Source organism: Bacillus rossius, chromosome 7, assembly GCF_032445375.1.
Source record: "Bacillus rossius redtenbacheri isolate Brsri chromosome 7, Brsri_v3, whole genome shotgun sequence".
Classification (NCBI taxonomy): domain Eukaryota; kingdom Metazoa; phylum Arthropoda; class Insecta; order Phasmatodea; family Bacillidae; genus Bacillus; species Bacillus rossius.
This window is the reverse complement of record NC_086335.1, coordinates 33,787,531-33,807,898: the sequence shown is the minus strand read 5'-3', so window position 1 is coordinate 33,807,898 and position 20,368 is coordinate 33,787,531. Positions and strand designations below refer to the sequence as shown.

The following is a 20,368-nucleotide window of genomic DNA, read 5'->3' as shown; positions in this document are numbered from 1 at the left end:
ATTATGTTGCATGCGTTTGGATTAAAGTTTGTAAATAACGATATGCTTAACGTAACCTTTAGTAATTTTAATTTAAGAAATATGTACATGTTAACGAAAATTCTTTATTCATTATTACAAAAATCACAATAAACTGCAAGCATTACAAACAACACAGGAGTAGACGACCGTACAAAAACACCCAGCAGATGACTTATCCTCACAGCTCTTCCTTGAGAGAAGCAGCATTGATGGCATGACCCGAATGACCTGAGAGGGTGTGTTTGAAGGTCAAACAAGTCTACTGAATAAAATGAATTTAAAATACGTACCTTGAAGATGTTTATGATAACATTTATTTACACATAAAATTTGGGTGTGTTCACACGATTGTTTGATCTTGGTTGCATGTCATGTGTGTAAAAGGCGTGAGAGAGTTCGAAGCGAGGGCCGGAGCAGTCACAGGGCCTCGAGCCGCTCCAGCGCCTGAGGCTGGGTCACGAGCGCCTTGCGCAGGGAGCGCCGCAGCGCCCTGGCCTGCCGGAAGGGCGCCGGGGGCATGTCGGTGAGGGAGTACACGCGGACGTAGCCCTGGCTGTCCCCCACCACCAGGTTAAGCCCCGACGCGCTGAACGCCACCGCCGTGTTGGAGGCCTCGTCGGCCGCCGTCTCCGTGGACATGGGGCTGCAGGTGCGTCGCTGGAGGTCCCACAGGTACACGTGGCTGGGGTCGATGGAGGCCACGACCGTCGAGTGGCTGGGGCTCCACGCCGCCCCCTGCGAGTGGCCAACTGTGGCGTTTGTCTTGCGTGATAGCATTGCAGGCCCAAACAATTAACTCAAGACTCTGAATTTTTCTGAGGATATGCTAATAAAATATGTACAGGAACACTACACAAATAGCAAATGTCACTGTGATAAATCTCCGCGAGAAAAACATAGATTGGTGGCAGCATTGATTCGGGAAAATATTTTGAGGGACGGATGAAGTCATGTAAATATGTAGCTTGGCTAGGTACGTGGCGTTGACGATAAAAGAACTATTGGTGGGCAGATGTCGATTGGAGGCGACGGGGCTGTTGACATTCCAACTTAACCTGGTCTTGTGTTGCAATCAGAGAGTTAAAACCTACAAAGACATTTCAGGACTTAACACATTTCATACCATGATTACAGGCAGAACTTATGTACGTGATGGAGCAGTGAGTCTTCCTGCGACCTGGAGTCTGCAGGTAAATTGTTTGAGAAGAAAAAAAGGTGTTTGGTTGGAATTCGCGAAGGTCTGGCATGATTTATCATTCGACTAGCACGAAAGTGTCGTAGGATAGGTTTACTTGATTTCTTTCGATGAACAATACTTGCAATATGTGATTTGATTGAAATTGATAATTAAAATGGAAAAAAAAAAAACAGTATTTACAGAAGCCTACAAAAGGAGTATAACTTCGAAATGCGGTAATTGATATTTTTCACGGTAAAGATGGTAAAGTGTGCGGCATGAGAGGTTACCAGCACTGGCTCGTTGCAGGCCGACAGGGCGAGCACCGGCTCCGAGCAGCCCTCGCCCCACACCCGCAGCCTGGCGTCCGCCCCGCACGACAGCAGCAGCTTGCCGTCGAACGGGCTGAACTGCAGGGAGTACACGGGGCCCAGGTGGGCCAGGAACACCCCCAGCGACTGGTGGTGGTCGCTCAGCGAGCACCTGTGCACGCTGCCCTCGTCCGTGCCCACCAGGTACACCCTGGGGTCGCCCGGATGCCTGCGGTCACCACCCGGACGAGTGAAGCCGTGTCGCCCAGGGGCGCAACAACTACATTTCGAAAGGGGGGGGGGGGGGGGCAATATACCTTTTTATAAAGAATCATTAATCCCCCCTATTGAAGCGGGGAGTCCGGGGGTCCTCCCCAGGGAAAATTTGTATTTCAAGGTGGAAAATGGTGCTATTTAAGCAGTTTTATTATCTAAAAATTGATTACACAGCACTTTCTTTGCCCCCGTTTGCCCCCACTTCAATGTTTCAGGGGGGGGGGGGGGGGGGGGCAAAATACCCTTGCCCCCCCCTCCTATTGTTGCACCCCTGCTGTCGCCTACATTGGACCACCGGTCTAAATAGCAAGTTTGTGGAATGAGGTGGCATCTGCCAGCATCAACATGAACTGCTTGCACAACTGAGCCATTCGTTCCTTTGTGAGCACTAAAATGGACGGGGACTCTAGTGCGTGAAGGTGAAAGTGTTTTCGGTTCAATGAAAGCAAAATTATATGAATGTTTCTAAGAGAAAAACAACTATTTCAGGGAGAAAAGTGTTCTGATCTGTATTCATATTCTTAATCAGCACACATTTTCAGTTAAATTCTGTATATGATATAATTCGCACGTTTAATTTAGTGATAAAACTTGTAGACATTGCCGAGTTGTCTAATTTGGACCAATCTAATTAAGGAAACTTTTTAATTGAAAATATAATTCTTATTTTGAAACAACCCTGATATATACACATTTTAATTATTTATTTATTTATTTTTAGTTTACATTGAGAGAAAAATACTTTATAAGTATAAATGAGTTCCTTTCAAGGATTTAAACTTGAATCTTAGTATAAATTACTTGCATGCCTCATTATTAACCAATTTTTTTATTCACTACAGTAAGCATATACATAATCACAAACTCATTAATAAAGTTAACAATGAATCATCAATCAGCAGTTCTAATATTTATTAATTTATATTTCATAATCTATCTAAAGTTAGTTAAAATGTCTCAAGGATAGTAGAACTTTAGAATATAATTGGCTTAGTGATTTATTTATTGGATTGTTTTAATTTTGTGTTTTTTTACATCTTTTAACAATATTTTTAATTTTTTTAATATTTTAAGAGATGCTTTTCTTTTGAAATGACTTACGTAGTTTTAAGTAGGGGCAATAAATATTTGATGTTTGTTAATAATTATATATTAAAACCAACATTTCAAATTGAATATTTTTACAATTATTTGTCATCAATAGATACACCAAAGTGAAATTCTTCCACAAAAAATCTATTGAAAACACTAAATATGTGTGAGCCTAGGTTCATTTATTGAGAAATTTAGGTTTGTTTCTGCAACATTATGCAAAAATTGTTTTTATTTTGAACATATAATTTGTGATTATGATTTAAAATTATTAGTAATACTCTATATTTATGTATATACCGTATTTACTCGCATATAGGTCGCTGCAATTTTACCAGATTTGATGGGGGGAAAATGAAGTGCGACCTATATGTGAATAAAAAAATTTTAAAACTTTTTGAGGAATTTTTTTTTTTTTTTTTTTGCAATATTTTGCTTTAAAATGTGATAAAGAAGTTTACAGCAAAACCCCTTATTAGCACTTTTCATGGGGACAAAGTAAAAAAGTGCAAAAAGCGGGAAAGTGTAAATAAAGGGAAAAGTAAGAAATACGTTAAAGTTAATTAAAATACAGTCGCATCCTGCAGCGTTCAGAACAAATACACATACATACAAATACATGGGCTACATTACACATACACATTGCACCACAGTAAAAAAATTTAAAAAAAAAGGGCCGCAAATTGATGGAAATTTACAGTCAATATCGCGCAGTGCGTGGAGAAAGGTCATTGTACTCGGTCAGCTGTTTCGGCGCGGCGTAGTCGCCGGCTGGCTCTCTCTGTTCTCTGAGCTGTGCATGCACAGTATAACTCACTCAACGCTCCGCCCAGACTCGTGACCTTCCATTAGCAGCCAGCCAATAGAAGCGAGCGTAGCGGGAAAAAATATAAGCTCCACCTCCCGTGTACCAGTTTTGTCCAGTTCTAATAGCAGTTTATTGGTATACGCACCAGTTTTCTCGCTGCCGTGACGTGTTCAAGTTTACGTTCATCTTAATGTCTTGATACCAATAATTAATTATTTACGATCCCCATATATAAATGGTTAGTTTAAAAAATATGCGTCAACTGTACAATACTTCCGAAATTATAAATTACGTATAAAACAGTTGCCAAGACTCCGCTCATTTTATCTTGTGAAGTTTATGTCTCGTACCAGTATTTCAGCTAAGTTGTGACATAAATGACATAAATACAATATCAGCAGCCACGTAATATTCCCGACAATCCCATTACGTTTATACATTAGTGATTTTACGTTTTTCCCTAGTACAATTTAGTTTGTCTCCTGCTATAATTACTCGTACTTTTACACGCCTAGGCTTAAATTATTACATGTTTAGAAATAAAAGCAACTTTTCATGTTATAAAATATGTATATTTTGCGATTTAAAATGTTCATTTTTTCAATACAAAGCACTGTTTTCGAGTTATAGTCTACAATAAAGACATTTTAAGAAGTTAGGAATCTAACTTGACTTCAATTTTCTATATTCGGTTATTACGAGTACTTGTTACATCAATTTATCACGCCATTATCAGCTCTCGTAGTAACGGAGTTTTACAGTACCCGTTAACTCTTTCGTGCACGGCGCGCCGGCCGTTCGCGTCATTAAATTACCGGTGCGTCCTATATGGGGGGAATCTTGAATACCAAATTCAAGACCTCAAATTATGGGTGCAACCTATATGCAATGGCGACCTATATGCGAGTAAATACGGTAATCATGTGGATCAACAAAACATAGAATTTTACTGGTTTAAGCAAATGCATTGCCAGGTTTTTTTAAATTTTCTTTTATTTTACACCTCTTTATTATAGTTTCATATATATATATATATATATATATATATATATATATATATATATATATTCCTCTTTTTTTTGCTCCATTTTATTGTATTTTGGATAAATTTTTCTTGAACTCCTTTGAAGTGAGACAAAAAAAAAGGTTTTTCAATTTAAAAGGCAGTATTGGCAGAGGCTAGTGTTACGGTGATAAGGAAGGGGTTCTTTAAATGATTCATGCAAGGGATAATTTTCATTTATTAAAATTTCTTGGACAGACAGTCTGTTTGTGCATCGCAACTGTTTTGTCATGGGTAACTTACTGTGCTTGTTGGGGTTGTTGTCTTGTGTTTGTCCATAATATCTGCTTATCTTCATATATTTGCTGCGTTGTCCAGGTGTTGTTGTCTGCCGGCATTTACTGTTATTGTTGAAACGTCTCGTCGTTAGCCCACTGTGTTTGTCTGTGCTGTTATTATTTGACTAAATTCCTTCCATGGAATTCTCGTGCTATCTGATATTTATGTTTTGTCTGTGCTGTCATCATGTTGTCCATAACACCTGTTTAGGTTTATCGTTGGGTTTATCTGTTTGACATCAGCTCATTTAGGCTTGTTCTCTGTGGGTTTTAAGTTTTTCATTTTGAAGTGAAACTTCTAATGTGACTTCCAACAAGGTTACGTTAAACGTTTAACGCTCCTGGGGAGGGGGAATAGAAAGAGACAGAGCGAGAGTGAATGCGTGGCACTCGAACGCATGCGCGAGCGTTAGCAACGAGTAGCGTCCAATATTCCAACGCAAGAGGGAGAGAGAAAGAAAGATACACAAAGGTAGAAATTCGGAGAGAGAAAGAGAGTGAGTCGGTAGATCCCAAGCACATGCGCGTGGTATTCTTGCTATGCAGCGAAGTAAACAGTGTGAGCTTCGTGAAAACCAAACCATTGATGCAGTTTTTGCAAGAAATATTGAAAAAATAGAACTCAAACATTTCGTATCTTACTTTAGTTATCATAATCCAATTGTAAATGTTATAGATTTGGATATTTCTCCACTCGAAAATGATAATTAAAAGATGCGATCAATTGTGATTTGTAAGCAATGTTAATAAAGATTTTGTCTTAAATAAACAATATGATTTCACTAAAAATCAATTTCAACCCCTTCCTATTTTCATTTCCACATTGCGAAGTTTTACTTCTTCCGCACGGAGGGACTCCACGCACTATTTTTTTATTTCTTAATTTGTATTCTGAATATATTTTCTTCCCATGACGAACAGTGCGAAACTGAAAAGGCACATGTCCAAGAAACTGTATCGAATCTGGTGGGGGGGGGGGGGGGGGGGGCACCTGGCACACCTGGTGAGAACGAGGGCGGCCGCGTGCCGGAACACGGGGATGTCCAGCGGCTGGCAGGGGCGGGGATGCTCGATGCCCTTCACCTTGCCCTCCATCCTCTGCACGCGCATCCTCTCCACGCAGATGAGGTTGGCGCCCGCCATCGCGTACTCGCACACGCGCCCGTCCCCGCAGCCCGCCAGGATCTGTGCGCACGAGAACCTCACGTTCCGTGATGTTGGCACGTTTGTTCCGGTCGTGAAGCTAGGTGATGATTTTTCTCAACAGTTTATTCTTTGACATACGTTTTTTAAAAAGGCTTCCAACATAAGGTCTTGACAGAGTTACCGATGAAATGGCTTTTGTCGTCGCCAAAAATCGTAATACATCTCGTGACTCGAGGGTTGTTATCGCCAAGTGTTGTATACAGGCAAACGTTGCCTGATAGTGTTTATGTTTGAACATAGTCTCTGACTAAGGTTCTTGCATGTCCAGTACACGCATCTACCTGTACCCAAAATAGGCAGTATTTCACAGTACTAAATGAAAAGTTAGTTACTCAAAGGCACGGCCCTAAGAGATAAAATCTTTTAGTGTAAATGATGAATAAGATTCGCTAGTTGTAGTCAGTCATATCTGGTCACAAGTTGCACTTTTATGTACAATTATTTTTATATTTTTGAAGTGAAACTTCTTTACTGAGGGGGCAACAATTTTCAAGCATTACGAAAATTCCGATTGCATGAGGGGAATAGTTAGATACGTGGTGGGGGAACAGGTAGAGGAGGAGAGTGTGTCAGCGGGGACGCCACTCCAACGCATGCGCTAGCTGTCGAATGGGAAGATGGAAAGTTGTAACTGCTGGAAGAGGTGACGACAGGCGAGAGGTAGTAATGATGCAGCAGTGATGCTATGAATTCTTGTAATGCTGCTTGTGTTTGTCTAATCCTCAGTTTTCGTAACAGCTGACAATTGATGCTGCCATACATCTTTTATTTTATTTGAAGAATCTACAATTTATTTATTCGCGTGGATAAGAGTTATTGATGTTTATAGTTATAATTAATTTTTATATAAAAAGTTAGATTGAAAATGAAAATATATTATCTCTACCTATACCAAAAAAGCAAGAAGTTTCACTTCTGTCTTGAGTGTACTCCACACACAATTTTTTTTACAGCATTAGTAATTAATTTGCTTGTAAACTAGCTTCCTGTCCTCCCTCACTTTTTTTTTTTCAAGAATAATATAACTTAAGGGTATAAATCATCACATTTGACTAATGTTAACTAAACTGGGCATTTTGGGAACTATATTATGTTTTAAAGTTATGTCTGCATAGTCAACGTACCAGTATGGCTACAGATAGTAAAAATCCAGGGAATTTAAAATCTCGCTAAAAAAGATACCTCAAGGAATGATTTTAGCGAATAGGGAATTTTTCAATTTTTATTTTAATCTTTGTATGGTAAATTCTGATATCCAACTCTGTAAAGCTCAAGAAGCTGGTCTAAGCATTAAAAGTTTAACAGTTTGAGTGCTATTTTGCACCTTTGAATGTTTTATTATCCTTAAGTACTTTTCAGTGCTCTCATGTACCATTTAGTGTATTAATTCATTTTTTTTCTCTTGTAGGCGCTAATGAACTCGTGGAAATGCAACTACAAAACAAATTACATTTTTCAGTCTATAAGTACTTGTGACCTGTCTGTTTTCATCTTTCAATTAATAGCTGAGAAGTCTATGTTTTACTTTTGCTGTTAAATGAAATTAAGCTGGAAGAAAATTTACCTTTGTTCAGCTAACCACAAAATCATAATCATCCCACACACCATGAACGTGCTTCTTGGTTGAGCATAGAAATGCACTGACCTGCCTTCTCAGGCCTCTCCCACACCATGGTTTCAGTGTCATCTAGTGCAGCTGCCTAACAAAGAACCAGCTAGAAGTGAAGATGCACGGCAAGTTTCACCTTGGCATACGTGGATGACTCATCCTCAAGCCACTGCACATGCCAGATTGGCTGGTATGAGGGTGACGTCTCGCGCGTGCTGTGGGAACGCACGGAGTCGTCCGGTGCCGCAACGTCCAGGACGAGAACGGTACCGTCGTACAGGCCCACCGCGAGCAGATTGGGGTGGCTCTGTAGGAACACCGTGCCTCACAAAGACTACAGTGAAACCTTATCTATAAACACCCTGTTAATACACAGCTCTCATTAATAGAAAGTGTATTATTCACTGTCCCTATAAATTACATAGGAGTTATAGTACTAAATTATTTGTTTAACACTAAAGTATGGTAATTGTATACGTAATACAAAGCTATTTTTGTTCCAAGAGTGAACAATTACATGTAGTGAATGGTGTTTGATTAAAAACAATCCATATTAATGTAAAGAAATAGTGTGAAGTTTCAACTAAAATAATACTATGCCATTGCTTTGGTTTCATTGTAGGTTGGGGAAAAAAATCTTATAAATTAATTTTTTTTCTGTCTTAAATCGTTTTAAGTGGTTTACAGGAAAAGTATTTCTTTTTGAGCCACAAGTAAAAGAAAAGAACATTTGGTGTATTACAGAATTGTGTGCAAGTTTAACTTTATTTAAATTTGGTTTAGAAATTATATAAAAATTGTAATTACATTTTGTAATAGTTTGGTTATTACACACCACATTATTGCAAAGTGACCAGATTATGATCCTTTCGGGTTTGTATTATTAGGGTTTGACTGTGTGTACACATCATCGTAACAACCACTGATTTGCAACCTGTCTCAAAAAATTTTGCAAAGCATTCATTTCTATCAGTCTAAAATAAAGACTTAAATTAGTGAAATAACATCAGATTGATTCTAAACTTAACCCCCTTAAGATGTGAAATTTCAGAGAATGTGATAAAAACAAAAGGCAGTTGGTGGTAGTAGTTGTGTGTACTTGTTTCATAATTCTCTCTTGAAATATGATTTCTTACAACAAAATAAAACTTGTACCCATTTTTATCCCCCCTTAGGGTTGAAATTTCATTATGATATTGTTACAACTGCAGACAGGACTGTGACGTGCGCCGGGTTGGAGCTGGCTGGCGGCCCTGCACAGCCACTGAAGTCACGTGCCGTTCACTGACGTAAGGCATGCTACACGTGCCTGACCGGATTACAAGAGTCCTCGCTACCCCCCCTTTCCACCCCCCGCACACCCTCTCTCCACAGGATATTGTCACTTTTATGGCTTGGGAATTCCAGTCTTACAGAGGCAGCTACGGGGAGTGGCATGAATAAGCTTCGCTGTTCTGGGTGTTTCGGACGTCCGGTCGGCCCGGGATGACGTGACACATCACAGCCGCTCTCATCCCTTCGAGAAGAATGCTACGGGTATGTAAGCGACAATGCCGGCCTCTGCGGGAGTTCCGAAAGTTCGAAGAGTTCCACGAGTGAAGGGAAATGTGACATCCGCGAAGAGGGCGAGAGACCCCCTCGAGAGCGACGGGACCGTGAGAGTGCGACGGAGTGGCGCGAGGCTGTGTGTGTAGACAGTTGCAGGATAAGGGGCGAATCACTGTTGAGTCTAGCTCCAGTGAGGAGTGCGAACTGTGGAACTTGACAGAGATTGAATGACTTGCGAATAAACCTTTTTAAGTGCAAGTGATTGGTGATCAGATATTTTTTTAAGTGCAATTATTTATTAGTAATCTAATAATTAGTAATTAATAAAACTGTAATAAAACTTAATTGGGCTATCCTTTATGAACTCAATGGTTCTTCCCACGTTATACTCGTAACAATATATAGCGAATAGCCCATAACTGTGTGTTGCTCCAGTTTACGAGCTACATCTTCCAAATTTTTTCCAAATAAGTTTAATAGTAATGGCATGATTGGGTAACAAACATCCAAACTCACAAACTTTCACATTTTTATTAGTGAAAAGTAAGGAAACAGTGACTATACTCTGTTTAATAAGTATGTTAACGGTTAACCATTAAGGTGATACAAAATATCGGGGATCTTCCATTGTTTATTTGCATTTGCGAGACTACAGTTTTTGTTTGGAGACATTATCAGTGAAGGATTCTATTCTATAAATATTTCAGATACATGTCAATTTTCATGCTCTTGTGGTATATTAATTGTAGTTCTGACAAGTTGCTGAAATCACTGGAATGTATAATTATTAATGTAGTAACGTAAGAATGTCATGCTATTTTAGCTTGTAATCACATGGAAATCTCAATATGTTGTGCTTATAACAACCACATGGCTTGCCTTTTGAGCAAAAACAGGCTTCACTGGTATGTTTTGTGGACATATAGAAAGGACACCCACTGTTTGTATGTTTCTAATTATAATTAATCCCCGAAGTCTTATCTTCTATGAATATCCTGTTATAAATCTGAATTTACCCTTTTTCACTTTCTTATGGGTGGGATTTCATAATTATATATAGGTAGTGTATGTATTAATCCAGCATATGGGCTACCTCTATTTCATATTTTATTTCAATCAGTCCAGTAGGTATTAGAAATGATTGAGTTACAAACATACCGACTTTTACATTAATATATTATTAGGATGGAACGACTCAAAAGAATGAAACCCAGTAAGTAGTTAGTAACAGTTGTTTCTAAAAGAGTATTAAAATGAATGCCATACCGTTGAAAAGTTAAGAGCAGTAACCGGAGTCTGGAACTTGTAGCTCCTTTGAGGGTTGATGGGGTTCATGGCGCTCCAGCAGCACACCATGCCAGTGATCCGTTCGGTGTAGTAGAACTTGCCGTAGCCGACCGCCAGCAGGTTGTCGTTGACGGGGTTCCAACTCATGCACGTCACGGTCCGCCCCTTCTGCTCGCGGGTGCGGAACGTCCACAGCAGTTGCAGCCGGTAGTTGTACATGACGGACAGCTCGCGCCTCTGGCCTCGCTTGAACTGCTCCTGCTGCTGGCTGAACACGTTCATGGCGAGGACGTGCTCCATCCTCGTCAGGGCCGTCTGGAAACCTTTCGTTCGCACTATCCTTTGAAACTGCTCCTCTGGAGTGGTGAACGGCACCTCCAGAGACGGCAGTGCGTCCCAGCTTCCCAGAACTGCGGGGTGTGTCGTAGCCGACGTTTCCTTTTCCGGTGCGGACGCGGCATCAGATGCGTACGCGTCGTATATTTTCCATATCGTCACGTGTTGTTCCTCATCCTTCGTTCCTATCGCGTCCGTCAAGACGCCCTCCGTCGTTTTTCTGACGGTGTGAGTCTGTGTTTCGGCTGAAATCAGCATTCTGTTCTGTTCCTTCAGACTCCTGTAGCGCTCGTTGGCGCACTCCACGAGATCCCCTTCCTCGCTGCCCCGCAGCTCTGTGGCACTCTGCAAGGTCAGCAAGAAGGCTGTATTTGTTTCCACTATTGTAACTGCAATTTTGTCTGCATCTTCAGCAATCAGCTCTCCAGGATCTTCAAAATGCCGTACCAAAGAAACAACCTCTACGTCTTTTGTAGCTCTCGTGTCTGCATCTACTCTTTCTGTCTCCAATGACTCGATTACAGGGAACATTTGATATGATGATCTTTCGAAGGTTAACTGCCCACTAACTGCGGTGTCTTGTTGAATGCCCAGCATTGTCTTGGAAGTATCCTGTGCTAGAATGAAATCGACTGCAAAAGCATCGCCGTCTGCTATTGGGTATTTCTTGTCGTATAATGGCAACGGAGCGAACTCACAAAAGTTTGTTATCTTTTCTCTGTATTCTAGTAGTTCTTTCAGAGTTCTCGACTTACTGACCTCATCTGTAAGCTGTGAGTTTCGTGTGCGGGCTGAAAGATTCAGCATTGTGATTCAGTTTGTCTCCTTGCTTATGTTCACTCTTCTCTGTTATGTCTTCACTCTATCACATTGTTTATGTTAGTGTTATACATAGAGATGTAACTAGCTCCATGGAACACTTAAAATTATGTGTGATTCTAAATAGCAAAGAGGTTTTGTGATATTTTACTCTGTTACTATTAAAATACAAATGTTACAGTGTTTTTTAACACCATAGACATCCATGAGTTAGTACACAATATCTGTCTCCAGTAACTTTGGCATCAGCAATTGGAAAATTAATTGATAGTATAGTACACTCATATTTTATTTGTATTAATTTATTTGGCTTTTTTTGACATGCCTACCAACAGCTGAGAAGCCTTAAATGATTGATACCATACAAAAATACAATTACATTAACATGAACATTTAAATGGACCATGGAGGTATTAGTCTATGGAGTGGGGGTGTCTGATCTGAAGTTGAAGTCAACTAGTTAGCAACTGGCTACAAATCATAGCTGTATGAAGGCTAATAAGCTATAAATTTGTTTAGTAGCTTGAAAAGAACTAAGAAGAAACATAATACAAATACATCTGCAAGAAATTAGTGTTAAATTTTATACTCAAAACTTGTTTTGCTATGCAGATAGTAAAGGGGGTGTGGGGGGGGATGTTCTCATTTGACTTCAAGTATTAACATGGCAAAGATTGTACACACCAACTCCCTTACTTCGTACATCTATGTAATACACAAGTACAATTAAAAAACATGAATAAAGAATGTGTGTGTGTATACCACACACACACACTCATATAAATGCCTACTGCAACAATAGACAAGATAAAATAGAAAATGTTTACAAGAGCATGTAAATATATTTATGTAAGTAAACGAATACTGAAAATCTTTTTAGCACCTGTTCTATTATATAACTAAAGTTATTTAAACTATACACTATACAGTATAGCTAAAGTATATTATTTTTTTGTCACATGGGCTTTTGCTTTGGGAAGGACTATTAAAATATATGTAATTTTAATGCCAGTGGTTCAAGTAAATACATACATTTGAGGTTATATTTACAGCAGTTACAAAACAAGTGTATATAGGTAATGTATCTAATATTTATCTTCTAGTTTACAGAGATATATTATTATTGTCCTGCTTTTTTTGGCTTATGATTTGGAATTATTTGTTTTGAACTAAATGAAGTTTGTCACTCAGTTTTATGAATATTTATTCTACATTATAGAACCAGATTGAAATTTATATCTAACCAAAACTAATGGCGACAGCATGGAATCAACATTAGATGCATTATACATAATATATGTACATTTACTGAGACAAGGGGTTCCTTTAACATTAGATATTAGTGATTCAATATGAAAATGAAAAAATAATTTAAAATTATTAATCAAGAAAGATACCTAAATATTGAACATATGAGGATTTTGCAATTATTTTATTTTTAGTTTATATCAAAAATAGATAGCATAATTTTTCCTGAAGAAAATTATTATGGTAGTGTTGTCATAGTCAAAATACACCATTCTAGGATACCAAAAATGTAATTCCAAAGAAAGCAACAGTTATGTAATAAAGTAATTTTTTTTGTATATTTTTAGATTAACTCCTCCGTGCTTGGCTGGTATGCTGGTTCCTACTATGATAACAAGTAGGGGTCTGCAAGTATTAAAATAATTTTAATTCAAATTGGTAATTTGACATTTGATTCAACATTTCAAGTAAAATAAATTTTTTATTATTCTACACCGCTAAATACAGCAAACGTGTCTCATGTTAACTTTCTTCTGTGGTACAGTAGTTTTTTCAAAAGTTCATGAGCATGTTTGTTCAAGAGCTCATCTGTAAGCTGTTAGTTTTGTGTGCGGGCTGCAAGATTCAGCATTCTGATTCACTGATTCAATTTCACAAAAACTATTTGATGAAAGGAGTGTAACATGTTTGATTGATTGATTGATTGATTGAGAAATATGTTGGATTACTTTCCATAACATAGTACAAAAAATGCTAGTTTTATATAACAAATAATCTTGTGTTATGATTTATATACATATATTTATTTTTAATTTTACTATATCAATGTTTCTTTGACTCCTGTGAACATGGTTTCACTGTCGTTAAAATTTTACTGGAAAAATATTTTATGTTAGTGAATAATTTATTTGATTCAAAATTTAATTAAAATTTAAATAAAAGGGTTTGCATAAGCCTAGTCACAAAGTTTCAATAATCTTTTCTTATTATTTAATGTACCGTGTAAAGTTTAGTAATGGCTGGATGCGTGACAGTGCTATGACGACTAAGCTGAATTGGTCATTACAACATAAAATGATAAAAATAAATTTTAAAAAAACAGAATTCAATAGTAAACATTAGAAAACAACAGAGGGCTTTACAACAGACAGTTACTGGGTTCCCGTGAAACTGGAACTGATGCGTCCGACACCTAGCAGTACACCGCTCATCCCTGCGAGTTAAGACTGCCTGCAGTGATTCGACTGCCTTCACTTTCAAGGTGCTGGACTAATTAATCACCACGTGGAGGGGAAGTGCTGAGCTCAAGACAAATTTAGTTTTGGTTAGTCTGAAAGCCAAAAACCATTGGCAATTTGACTATATAAAATTTCCGGCCAGCTCTAAACAGTAGCAGGATTCGTCAACACCTGAGAGCAAGTCCGACACGCTGACATCATGCTGCCCGAGTGGCTGGGCTACGGAGGAGGAGGCAATGTTCTGCAGTGATAAGCAACTACATACATAGTTATACTAGACAGTGTTGGAGGTCTCGGTCATTATACTCGCTGGGCATGAAGTTGAGATGATTCATGTGACGAGTTGGCGAGTGAAACTCGGGAAAAAGCGTTGGCTTGCAGTAAGTAGGCTGGCATGGTGTTCAGAGCATGGCGAGACATGGCATAGCGAATGTTGGTGTTGGACATATGTTATGACATGTTCCCCTGGCTGTGACTAATGATTACAACACAAGCATACGAAGTTTTGTTTTATACCATACTTTACAAGATAGTACAAGGAACAAGTGTCACTCGTTGATATAGAATTCTTGGAGCTGCGAACTGTTGGTCCACCATGCACAAACTTGGCTTGAATGAGTTGGTTTATGAGAGGGGACAGGCTGCGGTGGAAAGGGCCACCATGCGCGAAGACTGAGGGCAGCAAACCCGGGACTCATCTGGATGACTCACTACGAGAGTTGTGAGCTGAGGAGACGTTTCTGCAGCGAGCGGAGCTGTGTAGAACAAGTGGACGAGAGCTGCAACTATGCTCCCAGCCTTAGCAGTGAGGGTTGTGGACTCACATTGGTGCCTACTACTGCAGTTGTCAGATACTGGTACGGACAACTCATCCACCCCACGAACATTCGCAAGGTGAGTTACAGTTCAGTATTAGCATCCAGATTGAGGGGCGGTGTTTACTAGTTGTATTCTGTTAAATACATTTAACATTCATATGTTGCCTTCTGTTAAATGTGTTTTTATTAACATTTTAGTCATGGTAAATTATTCCGAGGCTGAGATTTTGGATTCTTTGATCTTGTTTAATCTGGTACGTAAACTTTAAGTACACCAATTACTCATTTAGCAAGTCTTCAAATTGCGTGAATTCATTTAGCGCTATGTTCATTTTACTGCCCCAGACTGAATAGCACGTCTGTAAGTTTCAGTTAGCACGAAATCACCACAGGCAATAAAAAAAAAAGACGGGCATTATAAACAACACATGTGCCGTGGCATACAGTTAGCTATGCGAGGGGGGAAGAGATGCATGCGCAGGTCTGACTGTGCTATCGGCTGTTGTAAAAACATCAGCTATGGCAAGTTCAGTTGCGGCTATTGGGTGTAAACGTGTAAAGGACCAAATGTTTTTACGTCCACGTATGCCACTGGGCTGTAGGTACCCTTATTGCACTGCCACATACCAGGAAGTGATGAATTTTAGTGTAGCCAGTGGCAGGGAATGCATCTGTTTCAACAACAAATCACAGACCAGAAGCATTGAAGCGGCTAGCCACCTCACTATTTGCAACAGATTACTTTTTAAAGACTAGTTTTTATGCATATGTCCAGAAAAGTCCTCCCATCTGGAGGGTTAGTCTTTCAAATGAGAGTATACATGAATGGCTACATCACTGAGGGTGATCCCAAATTTGAGAAGGCCTTTTTGGAAAGCTTTATAAAAAGTGTGCATCATGTATGTACTTAGGTTAAATTGTATTTCTATTACTACTACTTCTGCTGCTGCTGCTACAACTGACACATGACTACATATTAAATATGTTGGACGCAAGGGTGTTTTCTCTTGGAAATTCACAGCAGTACAGAAAACTTTACATGGTTCTATCTTAATTGCCTCTAATAACCTCTCATAATAATAACCTCTCATCGCCTTTAATAACCTCAATTTTGACGAGATGTTAAGAAAAATAATTAATTCATTCATTCACTAAACTTTTTAGCCCATTTAGAATGACATCTGGCACTACTATCTGTGTTTAAAAGCCATTCATTATTAAAATACACTCTCCCATTGTTTAAGCCAATGCAAACATGTTATGGTCAACATTAGTTTAAGCTATAGCAAAAATGAAAGAAAAGGAAGTTCCCTGTCAATACAAGTAATTTAAAACTTCTTCAGAAACAGAAAATCGCAAGTGATCAATATTCCTACTAATTGCACCTAAAAAAAAAAAGACAAATTTAAACAAGTACGTCAATCTGAAGTTTTAACTATTATTTCGGGCTTTAACTGAAGGTCATCCTTGATATGATCATACTTTACTGTACAAACAAACAGCTTAAAAAAACTAAATGCAACGTTGATGGAGTAAGCCTATTCCATACCCCATACACCTGTAAGAGTATATTGCAACAATATGTGTTATCAGTCAGCAGGAGCATATGCTAGTCTTACAAATGTTTTTCATATGCACTCCACAGAAGAATAATGTATAAAACAAATGTGCCAAAGCTTAAAATAAATGCAAGTTATTTACAAAACAGTAAATTTAGCTAATAAAAAAGTGACTTGAGTTGCATAAGTGACCAGTTATGAGCTTTAGATCGTAATATGATTTATTCATTTACAGCATAATCTTAACATGCAATGCAAACTTACCCATGAAGAATATTAATTTAATAAACCTAGTTATTAAATAAAATATTTCAGTGAAACCAGATTTATTTCACTGAAGTTCAATTTCCATAACTGTGCAGTCACTGTGGTTGTACTGAGAATATTTGCATCGGTTGGAACTATTCAACATCCAAGAATATATAAAGCAGGTTCTCAATGAAAACATTTTATGAAAATGGTTGCCTTCGAATTTCATCAAAAAAATTATGATTTTTGTAGTTACTTGCTGTCAAATATTCTGTACAAGCCAAAGTTGAAACATTATTTTGATGGAAAAATTGACTGTGTGGAAAGGTATTAAGAAAGCTGACCTAAGTATAACATAGCTGGAAATGAACTGTAGGCCTACAACTACTTTGCAAAATGAAAGTTTAATTTTCTTACAATATTATCACGCTATGTACAAAGATACACTTAAACCAGTTGAAACAGATACAAATGCTACAAAAGTCCCCTCCTCTTAAATATATCATCTAGAGTCTGCTCTATATAAATGTTTGTGCCTCGTAAACCCTGAACAACTTTCTGTGCCCACTGGAAGTATTCTTCCACTCGCTGAATCGTCCAGCCTTCAGGAACTGACCGTTCAAGGTCACGAAGGTTGTACAGTTTGTCAGCCAACTTGATTAGTTTTGCTCCCGGACTGGTGGTGCTCGCATGAACTATCTGCAGTCTTTTTCTTTCTTGTTTGGGTTTTGTTTTATCATCTGTAACCTCCTCCACCAACTTCCTCACAACAGCTCCAAACTCATTCTCAATTTCTGTAAATGTTGTTTCGGTGTCTTCAACAGTGTCATGAAGAAGTGCTGCTTCTATGACGTCAACATCAGTCACGTTTGCTTCTTCTGTCAAGATGTAAGCCACTCCTGAAAAACATTCAACACACTCAGGCTTGCTACATAGTATAAATTACATTAGCTGGCAGCATGGTCATGGTACTCAAACTTAGAGGGATGTTAAAAGAGACCAAAACAAGTACTTGTATGCTTCATTAAATAACCATAATTCGGAACATGATAATAAAGGCACTTTTGGAAATGATCAAGTATTATTCGGCTTTACATTCTGTCATTACATCTTACCTACAACCTATTCCTGTGGTTCTTGAAGGACATAATGCCCAAGCTCCTACAAGACATTGGTCTTTTTATTCGACATGACGGTGGGACTCCTTTCTCTTGTGATGTCCAAGGTTGTTTGAACCATGGCTTTCTCACTCTCCCGACTAAAACCCAATTGACTGCTTTGCGTGGGAATGCTTGAAGAGCCTGGTGTACAAGACTCTCTAGGAATCTGAAGAAGAGCTTATGACTCAGGTGTGTGTGTAGTAGCTTTCTCTTTACCTCACTTGCAGGGTATTTGGATGTGTAGGACAGGCAGTATCTCATTGGGAGCTTGTACTGAAGCAAGTGTCTGCACATTTCAATGAAAGATTTGTAAAGTATTACCATTAGTGTGGATTTGTAATGGTTTCACAATCATTCCCAACTAAGCCCGTGCCCAAACCTACCTCTATCGTCATATTTTGACCTATAGATTTTTAAAAAAACATTTCCGTTTTTGGGTCAACATGTTGGCTCAGTGGAGTGGTGAACCAAAGATCCCTGGTTTGATTCAAGGCCAGATCGGGGATACTTACTTCACTTGCAAAAGATTTTCTCCCAGATTCAGGTAGTGTGTTACGTTGTCCCTTTACCGCCACACTGTGTACAGCAATAGCAAACCATCGCAAAATCACATCGCCAGGTCTGCCCTGATCATTTTACAATGGCAAAACCAGCCTTCGAGCTTATCCCACCATCACATCAACATATATTTTGGTCTTGTTTAGTTTCAAATTTTGCAGTTAATTTTTCATTGATGGTAGGCCTAAGTTGGTATTAGTCTTTTGAATTTTTTTAATACATGTTTAGGTATGTTCTTTAGATCTATGCAGTGATTAACAATACTATCCAGATTATTTTAATTAGTGATACAGTTATACTGTGCATAGTTTTACAATGCATGTCAGTAATACTTTACTGTGTACTAGTACCAACTGGTCTTCAGGCATTGACAGGTAAAGAATTTTTTTTTCAGTACAAAAATGTGCACGTTGAGTCCATGCGTGACAGAAGTGAAACTTCTTGCTTATTTTATTATTTGGTATAGGCTTTTTGGCTGTCGCAAATTTAAAAAAAATATGTAAGCGAGCGTTAAATTATACTATTGTGCAAGTATCCAAGTGTAAAAGTATGCTAGTGTGCAAGTATTCATGTATAAAGAATGCAAGTGTGCAGGTATATTGCATCATTTCTACCTCACCCTTGCCAACTACTCGTCTCCCAGTTCCCCCACCTCATTCCTAACATTCCCCTCCTATTCCCCTCCACCCAAGGTTCCCTCATAACACTTGAAAATTGTAGCTCCCCCAGGAAAGAAGTTTCAATTCAATATTTTTTATTTTATTTTTGTTATAAAATTTATATTAGCTTCTTAATGATTGCTGATTTGATAAGAGTTTTTTTTTATATATACATATTTTGAAAGTTTTGTTGTAAGCTGGCACTGGCCACCTAAATTAACATACTTATCCTAAGTTAGGTAGCAGTGAGGTTCTCCTTCGAGATCCATCTGATTTGGTTAGGTTTTTTATTATTATTATTATTATTATTCAATACATTACATTCCTTAAGGCCTGATAATAGATATACATTCTTCTGCCTGAACTATAACCTAATTCGTTGAAGTGATCCATAAATTACCAATAGAATGGTTAACATATGGCGTTTTCTCTGGGTCCTTTCGCCTTTGGTCTTTGTGTTTTGTAGCAGCGAAATTTACACATTTTAAAATTCTTGATACCACACTGCAATCGCCGGTTAACGCCATATCGAGACACTGCAGTAATGTTACGTTATTACTTTATTATTATAGCTTACAATTCTGGTCACAATACGAATACAGTACTTGCTTGCTTGCACCAAATACTGTAGAGGGAGAATACAGGACAGCTCGCTCGTTTTCGCGAGAAACCGACGGTGCTGCGCTCTCGCGGCTCGGCGTGATGACTACCCCTAGCTGCCGCGACCACGGCCGCGCCATACGAAAACCTCTGAAACTAAACTCGCTCAAGTACAAAGAGTAACCGTCATAATTGAAAGGAATTATTATTAAATATTTTTTTTAAAATTCTATTGCCTTATAGAACGTAAAAATTTTCCCCAAGTCAAAATATTTATTTTAGAAAAACATACTATCGTGAGTTGTAATATTTCCCACTTCCCGCTTTCATTGTTAACTAAATATGCCTTATTTCTTGGTTTGTTGATATTAGGCCGGGTTTATAGAAAACGCAAGAACGCAGAAACAGAAGTAACGCAACTACAGTAAAAGTCCAACCTTAACTCTTC

General features: G+C 38.5%; 2 protein-coding genes across 7 annotated transcripts; both read right to left on the bottom strand.

The window, feature by feature from the left end:
- Positions 1-86: 86 nt before the first annotated feature.
- LOC134533794 (dynein axonemal intermediate chain 4-like) lies at positions 87-11,949 on the bottom strand. 6 transcript variants are annotated; one of them, XM_063371457.1, is made up of 5 exons: positions 10,656-11,949; positions 7,978-8,148; positions 6,027-6,211; positions 1,489-1,738; positions 87-770 (listed from the first exon to the last, which is right to left on the bottom strand). In XM_063371457.1, the coding sequence occupies exons 1-5, from the start codon at positions 11,817-11,819 to the stop codon at positions 477-479; spliced, it is 2,064 nt and encodes a 687-aa protein (XP_063227527.1). In that variant the 5' UTR covers positions 11,820-11,949; the 3' UTR covers positions 87-476. The 6 variants fall into 6 exon arrangements, with proteins under 6 accessions (XP_063227527.1, XP_063227526.1, XP_063227528.1 ...); XM_063371456.1 differs by having other exon boundaries at positions 87-756; XM_063371458.1 differs by having other exon boundaries at positions 6,110-6,211.
- A 5,379-nt stretch (positions 11,950-17,328) lies between these two features.
- Positions 17,329-20,062, bottom strand: LOC134533797 (guanosine-3',5'-bis(diphosphate) 3'-pyrophosphohydrolase MESH1). The gene is made up of 2 exons (XM_063371463.1): positions 19,721-20,062; positions 17,329-17,842 (listed from the first exon to the last, which is right to left on the bottom strand). Exons 1-2 carry the CDS (start codon positions 19,845-19,847, stop codon positions 17,418-17,420), a joined length of 552 nt encoding a protein of 183 aa, XP_063227533.1. The 5' UTR covers positions 19,848-20,062; the 3' UTR covers positions 17,329-17,417.
- Positions 20,063-20,368: the final 306 nt, after the last annotated feature.

Bases quoted from the DNA above. Each gene is read 5' to 3' on its own strand.
- LOC134533794 (XM_063371456.1), bottom strand. From the start codon at position 11,819: ATGCTGAATCTTTCAGCCCGCACACGAAACTCACAGCTTACAGATGAG. The intron at 6,212-7,977 runs GTGAAACTTGCC...TCGTGCGCACAG, and splicing joins AGTCATCCACGTATGCCAAG to ATCCTGGCGGGCTGCGGGGA. The intron at 757-1,488 runs GTAACCTCTCAT...GGCCACTCGCAG, and splicing joins CCTGCAACGAGCCAGTGCTG to GGGGCGGCGTGGAGCCCCAG.
- LOC134533797 (XM_063371463.1), bottom strand. From the start codon at position 19,847: ATGGCGTTAACCGGCGATTGCAGTGTGGTATCAAGAATTTTAAAATGT. The intron at 17,843-19,720 runs GTAATTTATGGA...AATGTTTTTCAG, and splicing joins ATATGTTAACCATTCTATTG to GAGTGGCTTACATCTTGACA.